This window comes from Lutjanus erythropterus, chromosome 2, assembly GCF_056507025.1.
Source record: "Lutjanus erythropterus isolate fLutEry1 chromosome 2, fLutEry1.hap2, whole genome shotgun sequence".
Lineage (NCBI taxonomy): Eukaryota > Metazoa > Chordata > Actinopteri > Lutjaniformes > Lutjanidae > Lutjanus > Lutjanus erythropterus.
Genome location: NC_139318.1, coordinates 12,293,442 through 12,319,758, shown reverse-complemented (window position 1 = coordinate 12,319,758; position 26,317 = coordinate 12,293,442). Strand labels below are relative to the sequence as shown.

The 26,317-nt window shown below is 42.2% G+C and overlaps 1 protein-coding gene across 4 annotated transcripts in view; it reads left to right on the top strand.

Annotated features, from left to right (window-relative positions):
- The window catches only part of arhgap46a (Rho GTPase activating protein 46a), a 44,848-nt gene extending 20,005 nt beyond the window's left edge, over positions 1-24,843 (top strand). For 2 of the 4 annotated variants that reach the window (XM_084728495.1, XM_084728512.1), the window contains exons 3-10: positions 9,595-11,029; positions 14,453-15,119; positions 15,971-16,063; positions 18,925-18,998; positions 20,071-20,270; positions 20,917-21,008; positions 22,025-22,194; positions 23,235-24,843. In XM_084728495.1, the coding sequence (XP_084584621.1) occupies positions 9,595-11,029; positions 14,453-15,119; positions 15,971-16,063; positions 18,925-18,998; positions 20,071-20,270; positions 20,917-21,008; positions 22,025-22,194; positions 23,235-23,429 (2,926 nt within the window). In that variant the 3' untranslated portion in view covers positions 23,430-24,843. Of the gene's footprint in view, positions 1-7,034; positions 7,324-9,594; positions 11,030-14,452; positions 15,120-15,970; positions 16,064-18,924; positions 18,999-20,070; positions 20,271-20,916; positions 21,009-22,024; positions 22,195-23,234 lie in introns of those variants that run through there. The other 2 variants (XM_084728520.1, XM_084728503.1) reach the window with 2 other exon arrangements.
- Positions 24,844-26,317: the final 1,474 nt, after the last annotated feature.

The following is a 26,317-nucleotide window of genomic DNA, read 5'->3' as shown; positions in this document are numbered from 1 at the left end:
GTCAACTTGCGTGCCAAATCTGTTACTCATTGGCTGTTGTCTTATCACATGTCCTGGGAATTTCTGGGTACTTTGAGCCTGCGCAGCTCATCAGGGAAGTACCGTGGTCTCCAGGGGTAAACGTGTCAGTCACATGTGGTCACATGCACAGGAAACTCAAGCAAACTGATGTCTTTTCATGATGTGGGACCTAAAGGTGTTACAGATCATCTAGCTTATAACACCTGTATTGAATTTCACCCACATTTCAATACATGAGTTTGTGTGTGTTTCTGTGTGTTGGTGTCACCAGCCAGGTTAACATCTGCATGTGATTTAATCATAGATAGTGTGTGTGATCTGTGTGTGGGCTCCTCTCCTCTGAGCTTTTAGGTTACAGGAGACCTGCTAAGGGTTAGTGGATGTTTAAAGTCTGCTGAGGGCACATGACAGCGTGGTGTAAGACAACCCAGAAGTGACCCAAGGTGGTTCACATCAGGGTCACAGCATTCTATTGTCTCATGGGCTGGCCTGGGGGCATATAATGGACCACTAAAAGGAACAAAGCCTCTCACTTAAATCCCAGTTGCCCCCCCAGTTAACTGAAAGCTTTCTCTAAGCAGGAAGTTTAGGTACGTTGAATGGAGAAGAACAGCAAATGGCTTGAATGTGCCCTCTCATTTAGCCCTGTAATGATATAGTGGTGCAGCAGCACTCAATCTAAGGCAGTCACGCTGACATAAGACACTTGAAACTCGCCTTTCCTGATTGTTCACTGGCTTTAAAAAGATTTAGTTTCCCCACAGTTATAGGGTACTTCAATATCTAAATGAACTATATTCTGTCTGGATTATTTCATTGTTTATTTCAATGTGGTTATACAAAAAAAGAATCTGCATCTTCACATTAAAAATGGAGACAAGATAGCTGGCTTTATATAAGTGTGCAACAAGTTTAGTTAAAGGAATGTTCGGTTTAATTTTAGTCTGATGTATTTTGAGGAAACTAAAGCACAAATGAGGAGATATCTCCCTGAAGGTAACAACTGTCTGATGACGCAATGAACAAAAAAGCAGAACTGGAAATGTTTTAATTTCCATTTCAGTTTCTATTTCTGGTTTTTGGGGGAGTTTTCAAAAGATTATTTTAAATAAACCATATGAATGAAAGCAAAAGTACAAAAAAGCCAAAACAAAACACACTTCCCCTTCATATGCTTGTGACTGACTGGCTGTGAGTCATACAGGAGAAGTCACCAGCGGGTTTATTTAGGAAATGAGGGGGCGTCTTATGGGGTTAGATAAAGTTTTTGAGTTTTTAATGAGTCACACATTGTCTGGATGTTAACTGCGAGAGCGCAACCCTGTCATGCTTTTCATCTCCCGCCACTCTTGAGGATGTAGCCACAGCATTTTTACACACACGCTGCTGGAAAGGCTTGTTTTTATCTCGACACTCCTGGTGTGGTAAGCTCATTTTTCAGCTCCTTCCAGATGGTGTTTTAAGTCTGCCTATAATAATAATAAAGTAGTGTTTTTTTTTTCCTTTTCAAAGAAGTTGCACTTTGAACTTGTGATCCTGCATTGTGCCAAAGTGCTTTGGTCTGGTTAGCAGTGACAGTATCCTTATTTCGTTTTTTTTTTTTATCTCTGTGCTGTTTCTCCACGTTCCACATTTCTGTCTTTCTCATAAATGCAAAGTTTATGGCGTCCTCAGGAACTGGATTACAGATCTACAGTTTTATGTGCCTCACTGAAGCAGTGTATCCAAAACCTCTTTTGTTTTATTTTAGAAATCATTGAAACACTGCTCATACAGTTAGACTTCTCTCCCTGGTGCTGCGGTGTGGTGGAATAGCTCCAGTGTTTTCATGACCAACCAATAGCACCACATGTGAACTTGCCTCAGGCGCGCTGCTCTGATGGCCTCAGCTGACTCGCAGCATGCAGCGATGGTGTTCTTCAGGGTGTTTACAGAGTTCATACTCACATCCATTTCTAATTGCTTACTACAGTTATTTTCAAATTGGGATCCGGGGACCAATGGGGGTCATTGTGTGAGCTGTAGGGGCTCTGCACCAAAAGGAGGAATATAAAGTTGGAACGACAAGGGAAGAGGGCTGGCTGTTTTGATTGGAAAATTTATAGTGATCCTAGTTTGGTCCTTAAGACTAAATCCACTCAAATAGGATGTCCATGGTCTGATGTGTGCCTGTTGTGGGGCTCCTTGACATTAAAAAAGTTGGTTTACTACCATGTTGCTGTTTTTTGGCCCTTTTGTGTTCTTGACAGGCCGATATTCAGTAAAAATATGCGATTGGGAGATCAGGATTAATGCTTTCTGGCCAGTTCTCACCTGAGTTTGTCATTGTTGCATGCTAATGCTAATGACCAAAAGGAGCACTTCACCACCAAAATAATTTGTGTATCAGTTGCTCACCCTGTGTTGCCTTGTGTTGCCTCCATGTCAACACAGAATTAATCCTAAATACATTATCCAGACTTGTTCTAGTTGATGGCGCTTCTGTGTTATGTTAAAAAACTTTCACACTCATGTTATGTAATCTAGGCTTAATTTTTCTACTCAATACTTCCAATAAACTTGCTAATGAAATCATTTCTGGTGGAAAGCCCTGAAGGCAGACTAGTACTACGTTTACAACTACAGTTTTAAAATAGTCTCCCAAACACATGTTCTTGACCTCATCTTTGAGACTTGAGACTGACAAGTAAGCTGTTTTGGTGTGTGTGAAGAGGAGCCAGATTTAAATGAGTTTCAGTGTGCCATAATAAGATCTTCCCTCATGAAAAGAGTGACAGATACACTTTCAAATTCCAGAGGCGGGTCTCTCTGGAATCCAGTTGGGTTTGGCCTCATCCTGTCTCTTAGTGGCTGTCCTCTGGCCCAGCCCTGTACTTCTCATAGTGTTGGGCTGAGCGAGCCACAGACAAGCACAACTGGTAGACATCTTGGCTCAGAGGAGGGAGGTGCGTCAGTTCAGCTGTTAGGGGACAGCTGGCTCTCAGGAGGTGTCTGACAGGAACTAGAGAACTACCGGTACCAGCTTCTGCTTATTTAATGCTTCTGGGTGATATTTTTATGACAGATTGTTCAAAAGGGAAAAGACAAATCAGCTTTTAAGTTCACTGGCAAAGAGGATACAACATTGTCCTCAGCGAATCCTCTTTGTCCTCTCAGTTTCCTTCCTCTACGCAGATAACAGTGGTCTCATTGGTTTGTGCTTGGAGGTGTTTGTGTAGCAGAAGCTTGGCCTGTGTGACCTCATTTCCTTTTCCTGTCCAGCCAATGTTAATAATAACCCCTGTTTTTCAGACCCCACTATTCCCAGGGGGTATATTTAAGAACATCTAAATCCATATCCCCATCCGCCGAAGTGACTCAGCTGATGGCTTTTCCAACAACCGTTATTCCATGCAGGGAAGAAAGGAAAGACCGAACATGTGCTGACAGGAGAGTCCCCGTAGTATATTTAGCTGGTTATTGAGACGACCTGACCACAGCAGTATTCAGAACAGTGACAGAGGTATCTGGGACTGTGTTTGTGGGTGTAAGACACCAGAGCTGCTGAGACTAATTGAAATTTGCTGACCGTTAAGTGGATTTGCTGCACCAGAGGCCAATCAGATTACCCCGCTGGTTTCCAAAGGGCCTCTAACTTCATTTTATCTTACATTTCTCTGTTTTCCTGAAGGTCTCACACGCTAGCTCCAGGCTCTGAATAAAGGGGTTTGTAAGCACACATGTAGGCATAGCATAGGTGTTTGCACATGCGCTGTGTGTGTCTAATCATCTGTGCTTAAGAAATGGCTGAAATGGAGATTACCTCTTTGCAAACAGGAAGAGATTTAGACAAAAATGTTTACACTCCCAGTGATAATTATCATGTCTCTTTTAGCTACTGTGATAAATTACTGTGCATAATCCCCACCTTTAGCTATCATTCAACAAACACCTGACAGGCAGGCTACTAGCAGGCAACACACCCTTTCTAAACAACTTTCATTATGGTTGGAATAAAGTTCAGGCCTGTTCAGTGTTATGCAACAGCCTGTCTGTTTGCCTGACTGACTCTGGAGGCTGAAGATGGCTCTTTCAGGTTCAGCCTCTTCCCTATCCTGCCCCCCCCCCCCCCCCCCCCTCCTCCTTGCACTCCATTGCTGTCGTTGAGGGAGGCGTCTCCGTGACGATGGCACAGCCATGCATTGTGCGAGGCTCCCCACACTGCCACAGGGGCCCCTGAATGAGCCCTGAGGAATGCCAGCGTTCCCGCTCATTCCCTTGCTGCACTCTCCCACGACTAATCCCCACCCCTTCTCATTTACACAAGCTCACACCCTCCTCTCTTCTCTCTCCAGCTCTGTTCTCCTTCCCCCCCTGCCAGTCATCTCATTGCTCTACGCCTGTTTTTATTTTCTCACCATTGTGCTGTCTTTTGGTTCATGGTTTGTAATCATACTTTATTTGGTTGTCCTGGGGTTTACTGATATGCAAGTGTTGTTGTAGCTGTGGAATGGGATTAGAGGCTTTGGACAGATATCGAAGACACTGTAAAGCCTGTAAAGTTAGGGTTGGCTGGCAGCCTCCATGCAATCGCGATGATCATTGCGCCGAACTCCCTGCTGACATCCAACATAATGTGCCAGTGCTGGAGGGGGTGAACATGCTAGACCTTTGCTGGGCCTGACTGGGACAATGGTAGACAGACAACAAAGACAACGCCTGATAAAATCTCTCACTCCCAACATTGTTAGCTGCACTGTGAGCTGTTCCTCTCAGGCCTACGGATGTGTTCAGTTTCAGTCCTAAATCTACAACCCCAACTCCAAAAACAAAATGCAATGATTTGCAAAAACATTTTGACATGTATTCAACTGAATACACTACAAAGACAAGATATTTAATGTTCAGACTTTTTAACTTCATTGTTTTTTGTAAATATACACCAGTAGCATCAGGAGACTCAAAAAAGTAGGGAGGACAAGAGGAAAATCAACCCACTGGGTCATATTACTTTACACTGGTTGGCTACTTACCTCTACTTTCTTATGTTCAACAAAAAATAAGCAATGGCTTACAAGATCTCTTAAAAGCAGCATAATTTTAGTAAATCCTGGTGTTTTCAGACCAACCATAGAGGCCAGATGCAGAGGATTATTTATCAAGGGTGTGGATATACAGGCCTGTCATGTAGATAACAACAATCCAGAGTACAAATTACAACAATAATTTACATTTAGTTGCCAGTTAATACTTTCTAATACAACAGCAGTTCAACAAATCCTGCTTTTCTAAAGGTGTTAGTTCAAATTTATGGCCATTTTGGAAGCGTGTTGCTCTTGAATAGTGTTGCATAATACTTAGAGGTATTTCTAATATTTAAGTTTGTCCTCACTGATTCAAATAGTGTGGACAGAATAAACAACTCTTACTCTTACCAGGGCAAAGCACTAGAAGCCACAGCCACCCTCGATGTGCATTATTTTTCCTGGCATTGTCATGCTGAAATAAGCAGGGACATCATGAAAAGGACGTTGTCTAGACCGCAGTATATGTTGCTCCAAAACTTGTCATCATCAGCATCAATAGAGCCGTTATAGATGTGACAGTTAACCGTGCCATGGGTCCTAACACACCGGCATCCCATCAGAGCTGCTGGCTTTTGAGATTCGTGCTAGTGACAGTCTGGATGGTCCTTCTCCTCTTTGGCGGGTTTAAACAGAATGAATAGACAATGGGGAAAAACAGCTTTGCAGTATTCAAATGTTGATTTAAAATTTAAAAGCGAATGTTATGATTGAAGCTCTAATAAATGGTAAATGGACTTTATCTAACACTTTATAACTACTAGTCACATTCACCCAGTCACTCAAACAATCACACACACATGCATACACTGATGGAACAGCCACCGGGGACAATAATCTTCCGATTAGTGTACGACTCACTCTACCTCCCGAGCCACTTGGGTCCAAGCTTAGAGGATTTCTCTTATATGAAGTGAAACATTTTATAATGATGCGTATAAGCTCCCTATTATTAAGATTTAGGCCATACTTCCGCCCAGGCTGTAGTGTGTGAACATTACATTAGGCATTTCCTGTTTGTGTTACATACGGGGAAGCCCTGTGTCCAACCGCCCAGAGGACCTCCACAGACAGGAAGTAGTGGTCACTACTATCTCAGGGTCAGTCCTCCTCATAAAGCAGGCCAAGTCATCCACCCACCAGGAACATAGAAGCCAAGAAGACAGATTCATGTTTTTTTTACTGTCGGCCATCACATGAACCCCCACAGATTGTTTTACATGTGTTTGATCTGTTTAATAATGTAAGAGGAATTTGATTATTGTGGTTTTGTGTGTGAGGTCCACTGTGTTTTTCAGCCTTCCAATTATCAGAAAAAGCCTTGATGTTTCATGTGTGAGCTGTTCCTGCCGTAGCAAACCGGTGCTAAACTGTCAGCTGCTGAGGTGGGAATGATTTTGTTGCAGTGTTTGTATCACCTCCTCCCTGCTTGACAGGAGCAGAGTGAGAAAACATACACTGTTTCAAAGAGTACAAACAGTGGCTTCTCATGTTTACAGCTGTCACCTATCAAACCCCCCCTTCCCCTCTTCTCCACACCGTATAATCATATACACTCACACTTACTTGTAACAACTACACAGCGGCTGTTTGGGGTGAATCCCAATCCATCAGAGCTTCTTGTCTTCACACGTGTCTGTCTGTGTGTGTTATTTAGGCAGTAAACTTTCTTGATTGGTCTCAGTGAGGCAGGCGGGGGGGCTTTGGAGCATTCCCAACAACAGTGGTTGTGGCAGGCTGTCCTGGAGCTGTTCCAGGTGGCTGAGACCCAGCTGTTTATGGGCCCTGCATGCCTGGATGGCGAAGCTGAGGGACCGTTTGAAGATGAGAGCCTGTTTACATTCAAACCGCTGAGGTAGTGTGACTCACTCTATAGACGGGGGGGCCAGAGGAGTCCTGAGAGAGGGAGAGAATGGCGAGCTGTAGCTAAGAGGACTGAAGGAAGTTTGCCGTTAGCTGGAGGACCTCGGGGGAATTGTTTCAGCATTGTTCCAGGGAGATGTGGGGAGGAGAGGGGGGTCACTCCGCCTCTTTCTCTCCTCCCTCTGCGTCCTCTCGCTGCCGTTACAGCCCAACTCTCAGCTGAGCTCTCTTGGAAAAAGGAAGCCTTTGAACACTTGCTCTAGCTCTACACTGATCTGTGTTTATGTTTGGATTTACAAGGACAGAAGGTGATCAGCTTTGATCTAATTAATTACCCCACTGACTGTTAAGTAGATGATGGATGGAGGGAGGGAAGGTAAGTCTGCTTCGCCTGCCTTACAACTTATTTACCTGTTTGACCTTTGATTAAGCGTAGAAGTCTGGTGAGCTTGTGTACTCTGTACTGCGTCACATGTGTCCTACTCAGGCCAGCCGCCAACTGTGTCCATGTGTGAATGTGTAATAATGCCCGCTTTAGACACACACACATTGGTTTAAGAGGGCAAGTTTTTTGATCAGTTGAGGAATGAAAAGTCCTGCTTGTTGGGGAAGATTACGAGGCGACACAGCGGAGTGGAGGGCAGCGGACCAGAGCAGCGTGACCAGATTGATGGCAGATTGTTTTACGTTGCTGGGATTAGCAGTGGGCCATTGGGTTTGAAGTTAGCGCAGCCGCTCAACCAAAAGGAGAAGAATTAACCTTTGGACCTGTGTGAAGATCTTCTCAGCTGTGAACTACTGCAATCCTGACTTCTCTCAGATCAACCTCTTTATATGTGGCCTGTTGGTTTACAAATGTCAAATGTTAGTTCAGTGAGTCAGATAGCAGACTTTTATGTCATGTGACAGTCAGATGTAAATGAAACCAACGTAAGCTACTTCACAGACCTACATCTTCTACATGACATTACCCCATGTCAGACCTGGGCAAAATAAATAAAAACAGGGCCCAGGAGCTGGATCAGGCCCACTGAAAGGTTCTATGTGTCCATGTGGCCCACAAGGCCGCCAAGGACACTTGGAAATATTATAGTTAAAATCTAAAAAAGTTTATACAGTCAATATCATTTTTCTTAATATTAAACTGTTATCAGGCCTTTTCTCTGAAAGGGATCAGTGCTGTGTTCATGGTAATGATAATTAACTCTATCTTTTTTAACTGAAACTTTATTCCAGGGTCTCAAACTCAAATTGGCCAGGGGCCACCGATGGTATTGTCATCTTATAGGGGGGCCACTTCCATGTTCAAATGCAATATTTCTGAGAATAAATTTGAGATTTCCATTATAAACATATTTTCACATTAACCAAAAAAATGCAAACAGTTTCAGTTTCTGTACATTTTTATATGCATTAGTTAGCCATGCATTGAACACAAACTCAGAAATTCTTCTGTTACTATGAATTGGTCATTAGTACCCCTGATGAAATGGGCTGGCTGAGCATTGTTACTTTTGTCTTTGCTTTCATCAAACATCACAGAGTAGGCAGTGAAAACTTTGTCATGTAATTCATCATAAATGTCACTTGATAACTTACTAATCTGCTCTGTGTCTGCTGATTGAGAAATATTGTTGAACAAGCTGTTCTTACCTTGACATAAATATCTGCAAACTCCAACACTTCGGAAATACGTACAATTAGGGATGATAACAATTAATTGGTGTTCGATTAATCAGTCGTTATGAATTTAACTGATAAAGTAATCTGAAGTATATCAGAAATGTAACAATATTTATATGAGCTGCATGTGTTTTGATATTCAAGTTTAAGTGCTTCATATGTAGGCCTTTATATATATGTATATATATATATATATATATATATATATATATATATATATATATATATATATATATATATACATATATATATATATATATATATATATATATATATATATATATACCATCTTCTACTGTTGCTGTTATTGTCAGTGATCAAACATGACATACTGTAACTTCAAGTTTTACTGTGTTAGTTAGCTGTTAGCTCTCAGACATCTAGGTGGTGCTGTGCCCTATTTAGATCACTTCTGACTACTCCACTGTTAGAGATTTGAACATCATTAGGATCTTATATCACATTTATGACTGGCCAACAGCAGCCTGATCAATCCCCCCCCCCCCCCCCCCCCAGTGAAAAATATTTGCCTACCTCTGATCTATATATATTCTCAAAACCTCTGAGTCCCACATGTTTGGAGAAACTGTGAAAGGGTTCAGTGAGATGTGAGATATGTTGTGTTCAATCACCCAGTATTTTTAGGCACACACTGGAGTTATTGTCTCATGGGTTTGACAAGGCTATTTTGACTGCCAGACTAAAAATGGAGTAAAGTCTTTGGAGGTCAGTGAAATGTTTGGAGAGGAATTTGTGGATTGCTGCTGACTTTCCCAACCCTGTCAGCTTTGGATTGTTTTAGATTAGATGATATATAGCGAATGGCTTCATGTTTATGTGTGATTGTATATGATGATAGTGCATTTATGGTACTGTCTGTTTACTTTTGGTTGTTTATTTAGAGTTTATATATACTTTGTTGCTAGTATGTTGGATCTCATTGTGCTTTTGTTTTCTCTTTCAGGGATTCTTCTCAGAGATGGCAGCCTGCTCCCGGTTCCAAGGCAGCCATGTTGGTGAAGGTGAACAGCATGAGCCGTAACCAGCCCAGCCCAGCCCTGCAGCAGCAGCAGCAGCACCTTCAGCACAGCAAAGCAAACACCTTCACCCTGAACCCCTCCAGTAGCAAGGCCCAAGGAGGTCACTTAAGCTCTACCCAGGGGTATAAAACTGCCCCCTCCGGCAAAATGGCAGCTGACACCCGTCAGGCCCATCACCTTAGGAAAGCCAGCAATGGCAGCTTCTGTTTGGTGACATCAGACGGTAGCCAGCCCAGTCCGCTTCTTCATCGGTCACAGACAAGCACACCACGGCCTGTCTCTCCCCAGTATGGTTGTACTGCCCCAATCTATGACGAGCCAGTTTCAGACTGTCCCATATATGATGAACCCCCAATAGACATGGAGGTGGAGGGGGCGCACCTGTACAATGGACAACCTCTGTCTCGCCTGACACCCACCCACAGCCTCCAAAAGCCCCGACTCCTCCAGCACCCTGGTTCATCTCACTCAGGGTCCCGACACCGGAGGAATCCTTCTGCCTCGGACTACAGCCCAGCTGGTCTGGAGTGCATCAAGCACATGGTCAACGTGGACCCCAAACAGGGGCTCCTCTCTGGCTCTCCTGTACCCACACGCACCCCTTCCCCTACCTCCAGGCAGGATCCTGTCCTGACCCAGCCTCACCCACATCCGCAGGCTCAGGCTCATTCTCTGCCCCAGACTCGGGGCCAGTTGAGGGACAGAGAGCCAGGGACCCCAGGCCCAAGTACACTGGATAAGAAACAAACCTGGCGGGTCCTCGAGGCTACCGTCCAGCGCGCTATGGAGGCACGACACAGCAGACAGAGCAGCCAGGCGTCGCAGGACTTCCCCTCATCGTCCACCCCTCAGGCCACAGCAAACTATCAGGACTCTGGTTATTCTACCGGGCCCTCACCAAGTCTGAGAAGGAAGAGCAGGAGGAGGGTGGGAGCCGGTGGTGGTGCGGGAGGCAGGCCAGGGTCGGTGGGCAGCAGCGGGGAGCTGTGCGCCCTCAATGAGAGGCTGATGGCTGAGATGAGGGAGGTGGTGAGTCGTTCAAACACCATGCGGGAGGTGAGAGCGGGGCTGGATCCGGAGATGGGGGAGAGGGTGGTCATACCTCGGACACGCTCCCCTGCGGACTCTCTCAGGTGGTATGGTGGAGGTGGAGGGGGGTCAGTTGGCAGGTGCTCATCACGAGAGGACCTCACCCCCCGGTCACTGAGTAGGGCAGGTAACCATGGCAACCCTGCCCTGACACCGTTGGAGATACCCGGGAGGCAGAAAAGGACCTATGAAAAGGTGGACACCTTGGAGATGAGTGTGAACAGCCAGGCCAGCCTGTCCTCGCCCGAGACCCCAGGACCGCCCTCCCAGGTAACCCCACCCACTATTTTGTGTGTATGTCTGTGTGTGTGTGTGTGTGTGTGTGTGTGTGTGTGTGTGTGTGTGTGTGTGTGTATGTGTGGATGTGGATGTAGTCAGTAGTCGTATTAACCCAGTACATTCTGTCATGGGATGATTGTTTTTAAGCCATCCATCATTTTGACAGAGTAGAATACTGAGGGCGATCTATCGTAATGAGAGAGGGAGAGATCACCTTAAAGGTCCTGTGTGTAAGACAGTAGCGGTAGCCCAGAATGCACAGACTAAACACAGACTCTGGAAAGGTCCTTTCGTGTTTTTTGCATGTTTTGCAGCCACCGTAGGCGTAGGTTCTCCTGCATGCTTGGAATGAGAGGGTAAGGCAGCTTCACTGCTATATGACACTAAATCCTACATACTGGTCCTTTAAGCCATATACAATAAAAGATAAATCTTTTGCTAAATAATCACAAACTCAGTACAGGGATATCATATATTTGAAGTTAAAGTTTTTATTTAAAAAATCCACAAACAGAGGGAGATGATCAAATTAACTTAGAAAATATATCTTGCCTTTTCCCTGATAGTCTCAGTCGGTTTTTGAAACAAGGATCTGAAAAGGGGATCTGAAAAGTCACTAAATCTAGTGTGGAAGTTGGCAACACTGTTGACATGAAAGTGGCTGCATGGTCATCTGAAAATGTAATGTTATTAGTAGGCTAAGTCTCATTATCATTAAAAAAAATGAAAATTAAAATGATGGGTAAAACTGGATTATAATAGAATTTTGACAACCCTGTATGCCAAAGTGATAGTGATAGATAGCATGATAGTCTAATGCAGCTTCTAGTGTGTGTTAGTCAAATAACAAGAAGTTAAATTGTCGATAATAACATAAACAGACATTGTAAGAGAAGACATCTTAGTTAATCCAATATTATGAAACTTTCCTGTGTGATTAAGAGCTCAGCTCTGTCTGTGTTATTGTGTGGTCCATTTATCTCAGCAGGTTTGCTTAGATTCAGCTTTTATTTGGTCTGGAAATGCTCTGATTACTGATGTCTCTCCAGATTCACTATCAGATTAGAGAAAAATTCAGTCTCACTGTGTCAAACGAGGCCAAGTCATGCCTGAATAAAGCATCTGCGTATTGTGGGAATTTTTAGCTGCTGCTTGTATTGTTTAGTGTGTCTCGTCCTCAGAGAGATGTAAGTGGGAGAATGGACAGATTGTTAAACTGAGCAGAAATATTCCTCTTGACTACTGCTGCAGATCAGATTTTTACAAACCCAACTCAGCACATCAGATTTGATTATATTTTGACTTTGCGGGGGGCTAAAATACAAAGAGACATGTGGAGAAGCCGCTATGATGGCTTATCTTGATGCCAAGGGTCCTTACAAAAGTTGCGCATGATCGAAGATGAAAGAACTATTTGACTTCTCAAAAACAGTTATATAAGTAGAAGCATGTGGAGCCACTTCCAAGATCTGCTTCTTCTAATCTCCAAATCCCCTCTTGCAATAAAATCACACGCCTAACCTCCATCTATTATAGTGTTGTTTTCGGATGTGGTGCCTTAGCACCTCTGCAACTAAAGCTGCTTTTCCACCACAAGAACTTTTCCCAGAGACCAGGAACCTTTGGGATAACTTAGTGCATTTCCAGCATAGGGACCAGGGTCTAAATTAAGTTCCAGGGACATGATTTTATTCCCGTACTTTCCAAAATTACAGAAACTTTGTGGGTGGGGCTTACAGCACTGAACGTTTCTGATTAGTTGAGAACATGCAGCATTTTATTTTAGCCACCATTTTTAAAAATCTGCTACTGCAAACAGTTTCTTTATTGTTTATTGTGCGTTGACACATCGATGTGCAGTTGAAAAAGACAAACTTGGCTTAATAATGAATGTTTTATTCAACTGGGAGCTCTGGGATGAAAACAGTAAGGCTAATCTGTCTCTTGAAAAGAACATGGAGCATTTTGTGAGCTATGCGTCTTACATTCCAATATTTAGTGCTGAAATGTCCCCAGGACATTAAGCAGTGGGCAGGCTGGGCACCACTGACGATAATGGCCACAGTCCCAGCATTACCTGTCATCATCTTACCACCGTCCATCTGCCCTGCTCGGCAGGTACTGTATACTCATATGCCAGCTCTGTGTTTGGGCGTCTGGGCCCATGCCAGAGTAGAGAGATTCAGGACATGGCTTCCCCTGGTCAGGAAGGAGGGCCGCTGTGGCCCATATGGCCAAGGCTTGGCAGGGAGATGAGGAAGAGGAGGAGGAAAGGGAGGCAGGCTGGTACTGAGGCTTATTGGTACCACTGTAGCTTTTGCATGTTAGACAACAGCCAAGGAGCACTGAGCGGGCCCCCTAAGTCTGTCCTGGAATGTTCTTCAGACCTGCTGTTATATCACTCACACACACTCACAGATTATGGCCTGCTATGTATGAACAGCTCCACATTTTCTATATTTGAACATTTTGTTCTCGCTGAAAGACCTTTGAACTTCTGAAACTCTGACCATTTCCACAAAGACCATGAATAATTAATGTTTTTATAAGCTGAGACCATTTTCCACTGTTTCACTCTTGTGCCTCGATCCATCGTCTTTGTGCATCTGTAAGCTATCTGTGAAACAGTGTAATTTACTGAAAGTAGAAATTGTACAGCACATGTCCCATTCTCTAATACTTAAGCACGTGCTTCGTTGCATTTGATCTTCTAGAGTTGACCTCCATGTCACCCACTTTTAAAAAAGACATCAACTCTGTACAGCCATACAGGCTCTGCCAATGCCGAACCTCAGATGTGCTCCATTTGATTGAAAAACCAAAATCTAAAGTCCAGCTTGTCTGGCACTCATCAACTCCGAATTACATCAGGATCTCATTGAAAAGACATGTCAGTGCATTTTATGTTCCATTAGTAAATTTGAGCTTTGATTTCTGGCTCAGGTTTTATGTTGTTCCTGGCTGTTTGAGGAGCTATATGGGTTACTGGCCTTTTCTATTAAGGGACGTGAGGTGCTCCTTACAGTCATAAAGAACACCGCAGGGATCACAGGAAGGTCTTGTGTAGTGCTTAGCTTTGGCTTTGCAGGGTAAAGGTGAGCCTGCTGTGGGAAGGGACAGAGGTATCTGGTCACCTGCTCGTGAGACCAGGGTTCATGGAGATTTGGGGAGATTTATTTCTGGTACAATTCTTTTCTGGCATTACGAAATTAATGTGCCGATCCTGCAACAATTCCCCCTCGAGCCCCAGCACTGCAGAGCAGCGATGGTAGGCACAAGGCAGCCCAGCTGCTGGTGTGACACAGTGAAAGCTCTGCAGCTGCACACACACAGTTTTACCTCACTCTGTTTCTTCTTCTTCTACCCTCCCTCCACCTCTTCTCTATCTCATGTCCACCTCTTGTCCCCCTGCAGGTGGGCACCCTCGAGCTGCAGGCTCAGTTGGAGAGCAGAAAGAAAGGCATGGTGGACGGGCGGACAGCTTCCCTGGGACCCCACCGCCCCACCAACCATGACAACAGAGAGGGGAGTGATGGGTCAGGAGACAGAGCACGAGGATCCTCCTACCAGCTCTCCTATGCCACACTGAGGCAGCCCCCACCTCCTGCCATGGGCATGGAGGACTGGGCCAGCAAGCACCTCAACATGCACACACAAGGCCTGTTCCGCCGTCGCGTCTCCATCGCCAACATGCTGTCGTGGAACCGTGGCTCCATCAAAAAGCCCATGCTCGTCACCAGCAACCGCGCTGTCAGGAAAGAGGCCTGTGAGATGTTCAAGCTGGTGCAGGCCTACATGGGAGACAGGCCTTCGCGTCTGGACCGCCGTCACTGCGCCCTGCTCATTGTCACCAAGTGCTGGGACATGCCAGGGCTGCGGGACGAGCTGTACGTGCAGCTGGTGAGGCAGACAACAGGCAATGCCAGTCCAAGGAGTTTGGCGGCAGGTTGGGAGCTGATGGCTGTAAGCCTGGCGTTCTTCGCCCCCTCTCCCAAGTTCCGCTGCTACCTGGAGGGCTACATCCAGAGACACACGGAGCCCACCAGCGACAAGAAATGTGAGTCTCAGAGTGAGGAACAGGGTGGGTCACCTTTCTTTCTTTTGTACCTCCCTGTGTTGTGTGATCGTCAGCAGTGTAGATGTAGGACAGAGAGATGTCTCTGTTTTAAATAAACTTAATAATAATAAACATTTTCTTCTTTGCATTTCTAACTTTACCTTCACCTTCACCTTTTTCTAATGGGAATCTGCCGTTATACGAGCCAAATATTGCTCTCGCCAAACAAACTCCATGGGTGAAATCAGCAATTTTGTCTCACAGAACATGGGAGGTGCTGCTCTACTGCTGCCTCTGTTGGTTAGTTTGTTTGAGTTATTGTGTGACTTGAGTGATTTTAAAACATTAGTTCAGTTTCACCACAGTCACAACAAAACACAACCAGACTAACAGACTGAAGCAGCAGTAGACCATCAACTGCCAGTGTTCCTGTTTGGAGTTTGGTTGGGCTGGGTAGAGTGATATATGGTTTATATAACAGTGGTTTCCTGTCAGAAAAGGCTTCTTGACAGCAAAGTTAACTTGTGAAAATATTAAAAAATTAGTATACATTTAAACTGTTTTTTTTTTTTTTTTTTTTTTTTTTTGACTTTTTTAAAAGTGACAAAAACCTTTGTTTCTGACCCTGTTTACAGCAGTACATTGCTTAGCTACTGTGTTGGTGCCCCTCTCTGTCAATGTCATCTACTGTACAGTGACTATCAATAAGTATCTCATACAGCCCAACATCAAATGTAATTTTAAATGTAATTTAGTCAGTGTAATCATGACAGAAAGGACTGTATTGTCTTTTATGGGCCCAGTAATCATATTGCCGTCTGTATTCACCTAACTTACCATCAGAAATTTGACCTTTGTTATCTTCTGTTTCATAGTGACTCAGTTCATATTGGAACAGCAGGAACTGAAGCTGAAGAAGAATTCAAAGTCCAGAAAGAAGCGGAAACAGAATACAGATGAGGAAGAAGGTAAGTCCTTAGGTTCATTTACATGCGCTTCAGTCCAAAAATCACTTTAGGAACATTGGGTCCTCAGTAATTCCCATTTGTACAAGCTTATCTATTTGACAGAGCACAAAGTACAGCAGGTAGGGGAGGGAATCCTAAACATGTTTTTCTGCTTTCATCAAAGGCTGTCTGGAGCCTCTAAGCAATGCAAGCCATTACAAATCTAACATATCGCTCCCTGTAGAGTGACAAGTCTGAATCGGATGGAAAGTTCAGCACCGTGCAGTTTGTCAGATGAGTACACGCTGATGTACTTGCAGACACAATGAATGGGTTTCACAGAAAATTGAGTTGGAAAAAATATGTAGGATGAGAACTGCAGAGAGTTCTTTACACACACAATGGACCACACTGTGAATCACATTAGCGGTCTCCCTCTCGCCACTTGCATGTCAAACAGCCATTTAAGGGGATACCTACTCATTGGCACGTGCCCTCATTAGAGCAGCCCACAGTGCCTGCTCTGATGATGATGTCGCCAGAGAGGAACCCAACCATCTTGCTGCAGACACCACAGCAGTGGCCTCACACATTGTACTTCAGTGACTCAGACTCGGTGCTTTATGCTGGAAAAACTCCAACTGACTAAGAGGTCAGAGAGAAAGTCTACTGAACGTTTCTGACTAACCCTCAGAAGAGAAGAATCTTGATGAAAGCCAACAAGAAAAAAAAAAGAGTCACATGCACAAAACAGCATAATGAGAGCTGCTGTTTTCCTGATGGATGTCTGACCAGAGCAACAAGCAGCTGTGAGCAGCAGGAGTAGGAGTCGCATGTGGGAACTGGAGGCCTCTTGTCAGGCCTGGTCAGGGCTTGGAAACAGACTTCTTGAGGCTTGGGGCCCGGGGGTGTGTTAGTTTCAGTCAGCACTTGGATTACTGTAGATTTGTCCCATAAATAATAATCAAGACGAGGCTGAAGTTGTCTCCTCAACATCCTTCAGTGTCTGTGTTTTTATTGTCAGAATCACATTTATTAGCCAAGTATGTGTACACATACAAGGAATTTGACTGTTTTTTCAGTGCTCTCTATGTACTCGCACAGGAATAGAATAGACAAGACTGACAACAAGGACAACAAAGCTGAAATAATAAAGGCAACAACTAAACAGGACTATTATGTACACAAGGATGTGAATATGCGTATGGGAATATATCCACATACATATAAATATAAGAAGCAACAGTAATCAGCAGTGTAATTAAAAAGAAACCTCCAACAAGGACTCCTTTTTAAATTCAGTTGAATCATGTCTTAATTATATGGCACCACACTTTAAAATTAGCTTAAAAATTTGAAAGATTAGACTTAAACCTCCATTTGAAGCTCAGTTTAGTTTTGACTTTAAACCTGGATTAAATTTAATTCCACTCTGGCTTCTATTTTATTTCAGTTTACACCATTAAACTTGGATTTACTAAACAGAGATTAGTTTTTAATTGTGCGACAGAGTTCTCCTTAACTTTAAAACTGATAAAACTTTACTCATTTTAAAAGCTAGGTTTGCTAAACTCTGATCAGAAGTAATCTTTGATTACATACATTGTTGTTGGTGCCACCTAGTCTGTATACAAGTCAAGTGTTTGTAGGTTGTCAAGTTTAGCTTCAACCCTCGCAAAGACAGGTGTCAGCAGGGAACAGTACACTCAAGCTGCTAATGAGCTCGTATTTCTCCTGGGCTTTGGTTGCCTGGTTGTTGTTGTTTTCATGCCATCAAACCTGATGTAAATATAGACCACCACCATAGTGTTTAAATCCTTTCTCAGTGCTGCACAGGGGCTCTGCACTCTTGCTTTTCTACAAGTTAAGTGCATAGCTTCTATGTTGGGAGCCTTGGGAAAAATAGCTTGTCTTTGCCAAGATCAAGGGCAAATTATTGGTATGATCTCTCTAATTAGACATAATTATAGTCGAACTTGGTCAGATTAGCATCAGTTGTGTGAGCGTGTATGGGAGTCACCTGTTTGCTATAAATCTGGGGGCTTTCACTGTAGGGAACGTGCTGGGAAGTGTTTGTTACTTTTTTAAATCCCACCAGTGGGTTGGTCCATCTGGCCCCGGTTCTGGTAGCTGATACAGTGGAGATTCTGGGAACAGGAATAGCCCCCATGAGAGCTCAGTGTTTGCTGTAAACCCGAGTTACCACAGCAATGACAGAGGGGAATGATTTACGTCCATGAGTGCGCATGGTGACCCAAAAATCAAGGGTTTCTGTTGGATTTTTGTTTGAGAACTAGAGGTTTAAAGAATCTTTGACTTTTTAGGCACAGATCAGGTTCTTCTTTGTCTCTTGAAGTGCATCAGAAAACGACACTGTTGCTCTATTGCAGTTCACATCCAAAATAGATCTGGGCCCCTACGCTAGCTACTTACTGCAGGTAGCAGACAGGGAGCCTCTGTGTTTCTCATTTTCTTCTGAGCCCTTTATGTCTGAGAACACACTGATGAATCACCTGAACGTTGGATGTGTAGGCCGGATCCTATCTCCAAAGCTTTTGTTCAGCAGCAGTAAATCTTCCCTCAGCCTGACAGTTTAGCCGGGCCTGCTCTAATCCCCATATGCCAGAATCGCACCGTCAACATGTCTCTCCAATTACCACTGCCTGCCTCTCATATGCTATGTGACATCTGTGGGAAAAAAAACACTGTTTATCCTGTTTGTGGGAAAGAATTTAAATCATTTAATATTCTGTGTGCTTAGTAATGCCTGGTGCTTAAGGGTTTTACTGAGGGTCTTTTAGGTCAAAATAAGAGTGTGCACATTGTCTCTTGTGGAGTTTGTTTTCATTTTATCTGAATTTGCTTCTTGTGTCAACCCACAGGTCTGCCTATCAGCACATATGCCAAGTTCTGTCATCGGAAACTGCAGAAAGTGGCCATCACTGGAGGCAAAAAGGTAAGCTAGGAGAATAAAAAAGAGGAGTTAAAGGGGTCATTCAGATTATTTGATGTGAGGTTATATGAGGTACTTGTCAATGATCAGTGCATTACCTACAGTAGATGGCAGTCAGCACTCCCCCAGTTAAGAGAAACAGATGGGGGCACCAGCATTGAAGCTAAGCATTGAACTGCTGTGGACAGGGTCAGCAACAAAAGGTAAAAATTCACATAAAAAGATTAATATCATTTGTGCGTACACTATATTTGGAATATTTTCATCACTTTACTTTGCCATCACACAGATTTTTTGGGAGGAAACTGCCATTATAAAAGCCAAATGTCACTCTTCAAACCAACCAAACTACATGGTTGAAATTGGTAATTTTACCTTGAAGAACACAGGAGTTGCTGCTCTACCGCACCTTCGACTGGTTAATTTGTTTGTGTTGTTGTGTGACTTTTGTGTTTTAAAATGATAGTTTGGATTCACCAAACAAACAAATCAAGGCAGCGTTAGACCAGAAACTCCTGTGTTCTGCAAGGTAAAATTACAAATTTCACCTGTGGAGTTTGGTGGTTGGCTTATATGATATTGATTTGTGATTTTTTTTTTTTTAGGTAGAACATTTCTAAGTGCTAAAATATGTTTTGCTGCTGACCCACAGCAGTGCATTACTTTGCTTCCATGCTAGTGCCCCTATCTGCCTCTCCTAACAGGCGCTGTGCCAACTGGCATCTGCTATAGCAATACACTGACAGTTGACAAGTACCTCATGCGACCTCGCTTCAAATCATCTTAACTGTCCCTTTAAGCTTTAGATATTGCATTTAAATGCCCTCAAAAATATGTCACTTTCACGCGATAAAAATAGGACTACCAGTTTCAGAGTTGTGATTCGGCTCTGAGTCATACTAGATACCGTCAAAGCGACAGACATAATTACAGGCACACAGTCACAGGTAGAGACATAAACACAGACCCAGTCATAGTAGAGCAGCTGCAGACACAGCCGTGATTAGTATCATAGTCTCTGACTTACGCAGGTAGTAAATCTTCTTCTGTCTGTCCTCACCTCTCACCTCTCCAGGGTCTACGTAAGCCCACCTTGGAGGAGATTGACCACAGCAGGCGGGCCATCATCACTCCTTCCCTGTTCGGCAGCTCTCTGGAGGAGGTGATGGAGAGGCAGAGCGAGCTTTTCCCAGACAGGAAGCTGCCCTGGGTGCAGGTTCAGCTTTCCCAGTATGTTCTGGCTCTGGGCGGTGCTCAGACAGAGGGCATCTTCAGGTAAATCAGCCTGTTACATGCCTCAACTTGAGATCTGTGAGAGAAGTTTAGGAAATTAGAAGGGGATCTTATGTACTATATGTTTCTGTGTGTGTGTGTGCTTTATTTTATGTATACTCTGTATAAACAAATGTGTGTGGTCTTCTGTATCCCTGTATTTCAAAGTAGGCTCTCCCTGTGTACAGTACACACAACAGACAGCAGAACAAACACAGCCCTGCTCTGCTCCTGAGACCAGCGCTGTTTAATCTGATACTTCATAATATGTGTTTACATTACTGCTAAAGCTTACAAGCACGTGGGAGCTTCACAAGTGTGTGTTTGTGTAGGGGTTTCTCCAGTAAATTTAATTCTCTAACATCTTGACTTGCTTAGAAAACGTGAAATTCCTACATGGGGACTTTCCTGACCTTGAACAGAGCGTTGTTTAGTTATATTATGCTTGTTCTGTTTTTGTTTTGTTTCAAAGAAGTCCTGCAAACAAAGAGCAGGGTACTTTCAGCCACCAGGCCACATTTGCAGCCAATTGGGTGTGCATGAGTAATGCATTTTGCCACAGGGCATGGAGACTCTGAAATGATAGAGACAGAGGTCCCTCTTGTGGCCACAGAGTGTAACTGATGTGCCGATGTGTTTTTATTTTCAGAGTGCCCGGAGACATAGATGAAGTGAACGCACTGAAGCTCCAGGTAGACCAGTGGAGGATCCCAGAGAATCTCTCTGACGCCAATGTCCCAGGTAAGGAAGGATCTATTTCCTTGTTGCATGTTGGCATGTATGTATGTATGAAATTAATAGTTTTTGTTGAGGGAATCTCATAGACTTTTCTCATCATTACACGTTCATATATACATATGTGTAAATATAAAAGCACAAGCTGTAAAAAAGAAAAAGAAACAAATAAAAAGAAAGAAAGAAAGAAACAAGTAAACAATACAAAAGGAACCTAAAGGAAAGAAAAAAACAAGTGGGGAGATGATGGGCACAGACAGGAATAAAGACAACTTGTTTACAGCACAAAAAACTTTACATTTATTGATTTCCTTTAGAAAACAATGGTTGGAAAATTATTTAGTGCATTATTTATAGCCTAAAAAATAAGATAAAACAACTGGGTTCAGTGGCACTAAATTATTGAATCTGTTTGACCCAGTATGACTGCTTACTGACAGTTTTATAAAAGGTTAATTGCACATTTACAACCTGTAGCGATTACTCCATTACTTGTCAGCTATTAATCACCAACTATTTTGATAATCGATTAATCATTCTGAGTAATTTTTTAAGAAAAAAAGCCAAAATTCTCTGATTGCAGCTTCTCGAACATGACTATTTTCTGGTTTCTTTACTCCTGTTTGTCAGTACAATTAATATCTTTGGCTTGTGGTCAAAAAAAACAAAAACATGACATATGAAGATGCCACCTTGGGATCTGACTGACATGTTTTTTCACCATTTTCTGACCACACAACCAATTGATTAATCAAGAAAACAATCGACTGATTAATCAATAATGAAAATAATCATTTGTTGCAGCCCTAACATGAATATCCTTCATAATTTCAATCAAGTCTTGTAACATCGGCGATACAGACATTTTGTTGTTGTAGTTTTCTAATTGGCCAGAGTCTATATATATATATCATAGAATCTTATTATCAAATACACGCTCTATAACCTCATGTATGTCCTGCCAACAGGAATTGTATGTTTGCTGTGAATATGAACACTAAGAGTGTGTTTGTTTGGTTCAGCCTCTCTCATGAAGCTGTGGTATCGGGAGCTGGAGGAACCTCTCATCCCGATGAACTTCTACAAACAGTGTGTCAGTAACTGTGACGACCCGGTGGCGGCCATCGCTGTGGTCCAGTCTTTGCCTGAGCTCAACAGGCTGGTGCTCTGCTACTTCATCCACTTCCTGCAGGTAACGCACATGTTGACAAAGATTCATAATCCCCTCACACAACTCTTACCGCAGCGTATCTGAACCTTATGACGATATCTGTGCAAGTTTTTGTCCCCGTCATTTTCTTGTAGCTCCTTCTGTAGTTTATTTTAATTAATAAGGGCCATGTTGACCTTTATTTGTATTATCAGATTCAGCTTAAGAACCAAAACTCTTGAATTAGCTAAGACTTTATCTTAAGTTTGTGAGGTGTTTTGAAATAATTAGATTTTCCTGTGTGTTTGTGTTGTTATTTTTACTGACTTTAAACAATTTTTTTACAGTTTTACTTACTTAAAATGTCAGTTGTTATTGAATTTATTTACTCAGTGTATTGAATTTCAACAAAATTTGTCAGATGTCCGCCGTTCCACTGTTATGTGGCCACTCATATTTCTTGAAATATGAATGTTTTTATTATTTAATACACACTATCTTCTGCATGCAGTTCTTGTTGAGAAATTAAAGTGATGCCGTCAAAAATGTATCGCATCTACAAAAAAGTCAAACTAAACCTCACAATTGTTCAAAACTCAAATTAAACTATGATTTAAAACAGACCAATTTAGACTGCTGTACATGAATATTCACACTAATTTAAATACATAATCTGATGTTTCATTGACACAATCACTCATGTAAACCAAGAATTTTTAATGTAATCTTATATTTTAAATGAAACAGCCCTTCATCATATTTGTCACTCATAGCTAGATAAAATCTTGATCTATTTACTCCGGAAATTGATCAGAACATTCAATCAAAATTAATATAAGCAGCTGGTAAAATAAACAAAGTGGCATATGCATTGATTACTGTTGGTATAAATGAATTTGTCCATGTATTGTAAGAGTTTAGAAGATGATAAAGGCTTCAAGAGTCTTGATTTTCAAACCGTTTCAAGCCGTACAAACCCGTTAAAATGTGTGTGACTCATGTGTTTCTCGCTGTAGGTCAAAGGTCAGTCTGCAAACTCAGTGTTACTCATCACTCACTTCCTGCCCCCTCTTTATCTCCAGGTGTTTGCTCAGCCATCCAACGTGGCGATAACCAAGATGGACGTGAACAACCTGGCCATGGTGATGGCCCCCAACTGCCTTCGATGCCAATCCGATGACCCGCGGATCATCTTCGAGAACACGCGCAAGGAGATGTCCTTCCTGAGGATGCTTATCGTTCACCTGGACACCAGCTTCATCGAAGGGGTGGTGTAGACACTGTAAAACCCAGCAGCAGCTCCGGTTACACATTTACAATCATCAAATAAAAAACACTGTTTCTGTTTAGACCACACTGGAAACTTTTGGTGAGGTATTACAGCACCAGGAGTGTGAAAACAGCTCAGACTTTGGACCCTCATTCTCACTTGCTTTCTTACTGAGAGACAAACACATCACCTTTAGGGTTCACTGTGTTTTTGATACTAAAATCAACAGTGACGGCTTTAAAGTGGCTCACTTTAATGACTGTATTTTCTAACCGCTGCATGTGAAAACAGATTTCATTTCTTACTGAATGGGTAGTTCTACAGTTTCATTGGACGACTGTGTAAAATGAGAGTCTTACAGTATTTACTTCACAAGTATTCACTTGCACAGCAAAAGTAAAGACAGCAGTGTTGATGCTCTGCTTTTTTTTTTTTTTTTTCCTTCTCTGGTTTCATTCAAGTGTGTTTGTGTGTGTGTGTGTGTGATTGTCAGAGTGCGAACGAAAAGACACAGCCTTCTTTTATCATGTACAGAAAAAAATGAAAATATGAAAAGTAAAAGGACTCTTGTAACGGTGTCTTATTAATAAGCTTGCCTGTGCTGTTTTGAGTAGTCGTGCTGATAGCTGGTCTCCTCGTATTTCATTTTACGAGACGCAAGAAGCCGTGCCGCCACAGCTATTTTGACAGAGTACAGAGCCGTCATTTCAAAGCACATACTGCAAGGATGTGCGGAAAGCTCTTTTTTTTTTAATGGATGGTGGTGATTTTCTAAGAAAATAAACTCGGAAGTGCTTTGATTTTTACAACTTAAAACGCTCAAGTGAAGCCAGACAAGAGTGTTGTAATAATTTCAGTTTATGTCCTAGTGATGTGGGAGATTGGTTATTCAACTTATAATACTATTTCTCTATTATCTGTAAGTCTTTCAATTGGAATCGTGTTCTCTTTTGTTTGTGGTCTGTATGTTTTTTGGCTCAGGTCTTCTGATAAAACGGGTGTTGGATGTGATAACTGTACATGGCCTCCCTCACAGACTGAAAGTTTAATTAATCTTCCACGATCCCCTGTAATGAGAATGGAGTATTGTTCGACTGTCAAGCACTATGAGAATGTAGATGAATCTTTTTGTGTCCCCTCTCAGGCTTTGCCGATGTAAATAAATTCTGAGTGTAAATAGTATTAACGCTCCTTAAGTGTATTATTCTAATGATCCAGGTGAAGGTTGAAGTTAAATGTTGCTGTAAAGAGCAATAAAAAAGTGTTTTTGTAATTAACTGTTAATTTTCTCTGCTGTAACCGCCTGCCTTTTAAACATCGGACTGATTCAAACCACTTTCCATGTGTGTATATGTGTGTTTGCATATCTTCTTGATATAATATGGAATGGCTGTCCATAAATAAAGGTTTGTTCAATTGTAGATCGGATGTCTCTTGTTTATTTTTGGGGCATGTTTGACTTTATTTTGATATTGGGTTGAAGAGAAGAGACAGGAAATGAGCAGAGACAGAAAGAGGGGGGGCGCAACATGCAACAAAGACCACCGGCAGGAAGCTGTGATCACATGGTCAATGTAAACGCCAGTGAACCTTCATTTGCTTCTTGTGAAGAATAAATTCAAAATGAGACTATTTTTAATGAGTTGGTATGACAAAAGCATTATTCAACCTGGTAAAAAAGGCACTTCATGCATCAGTTTAATAATGAAATGTTGAATCAACAAACAGAGGGTGGGTTAGAGCAGAATTTATTAGTGAGATCATCTGATTTTGTCTAAAATTCTTTCAGGTGATGATTCTAATAGATTGTTATTTTACCTCAGAACATTGATTTAATTTATTTGATTGGGATCATTCAGATTTTGATCTAAAATGTTTTAAGGTGAAATTTAATATTGAGCATTTTTTGAGTATTTATACTTCAGATTTGGGCTTAATCAATGGCTCAACTAATAGATTATTATATATTAAGGTTACTGTAATGGAATATACCAGCCATTCCTAAACATAAGAATGCCACAGCCCAATTGTAAATCTAAAAATTTTCTGCAGCTCAGCTAAATTGCTAATTATAACTCGGATCAACACAGGAGACAAATCATACCAGTAATGAAATATAAGATATGTTCTTGTGTTAATGTGACAGGTCAAATAAGGTGAACTGCCCAGTGAGTATTTTATGGTAATTTACAAAGCTTACATTTAAAGACATTTTATTTATTTTTCATGACCTCACAAGGCCCACCTGTAGCTCCTTGACAGTCTACCAGTGGATTGCAACCCACTCTTTTGGAATCAGTGGAATATATAGTGGAATAGGTCAAATAGAAGGTCTCATATTACCCCCATACATAAATCTCTTCATTGGCTCCTTGTTTCATTGAGGATACAGTTTAAAATTCTCACTCTTACTTGCAGAGCATTGCACATTCAGGATCCCGCTTATGTCACTGAACTACTCCACCCTTACTCGTCAGCTCACCTTCGTAGGTCTAACAACTTAAATTCGCTGTTTCTGTTTTAATCTATACACTTTGTAAATTTCTCTTTTGTGTGTTTCAGTGTTCAGTTTCAGGGGTCTACCACGGTTGAAATGCCTTAAAATTTACAAAATAGCATCGCATGTATTAATTTAATTACTTAATTTGGATTCCAAATCAGGGATTCACCTCAAACAGTGATGAAACAAGACAAAACAGTGGACTGTAACATGTTAATGTATTTTCACTAGATTGTATGAATGGTTTAAGGGATTTTATGGTGTTAAAAAGCCCTTAAAGTGAACAAAAACCATGCTTGATTTTTTTTTATCTTAAAAACAACAACAACAAAAAAAGACTCCTCCAGCTAATCCCAGTAAAATACCTTATTGCATTATTATTAAATAATGGATTT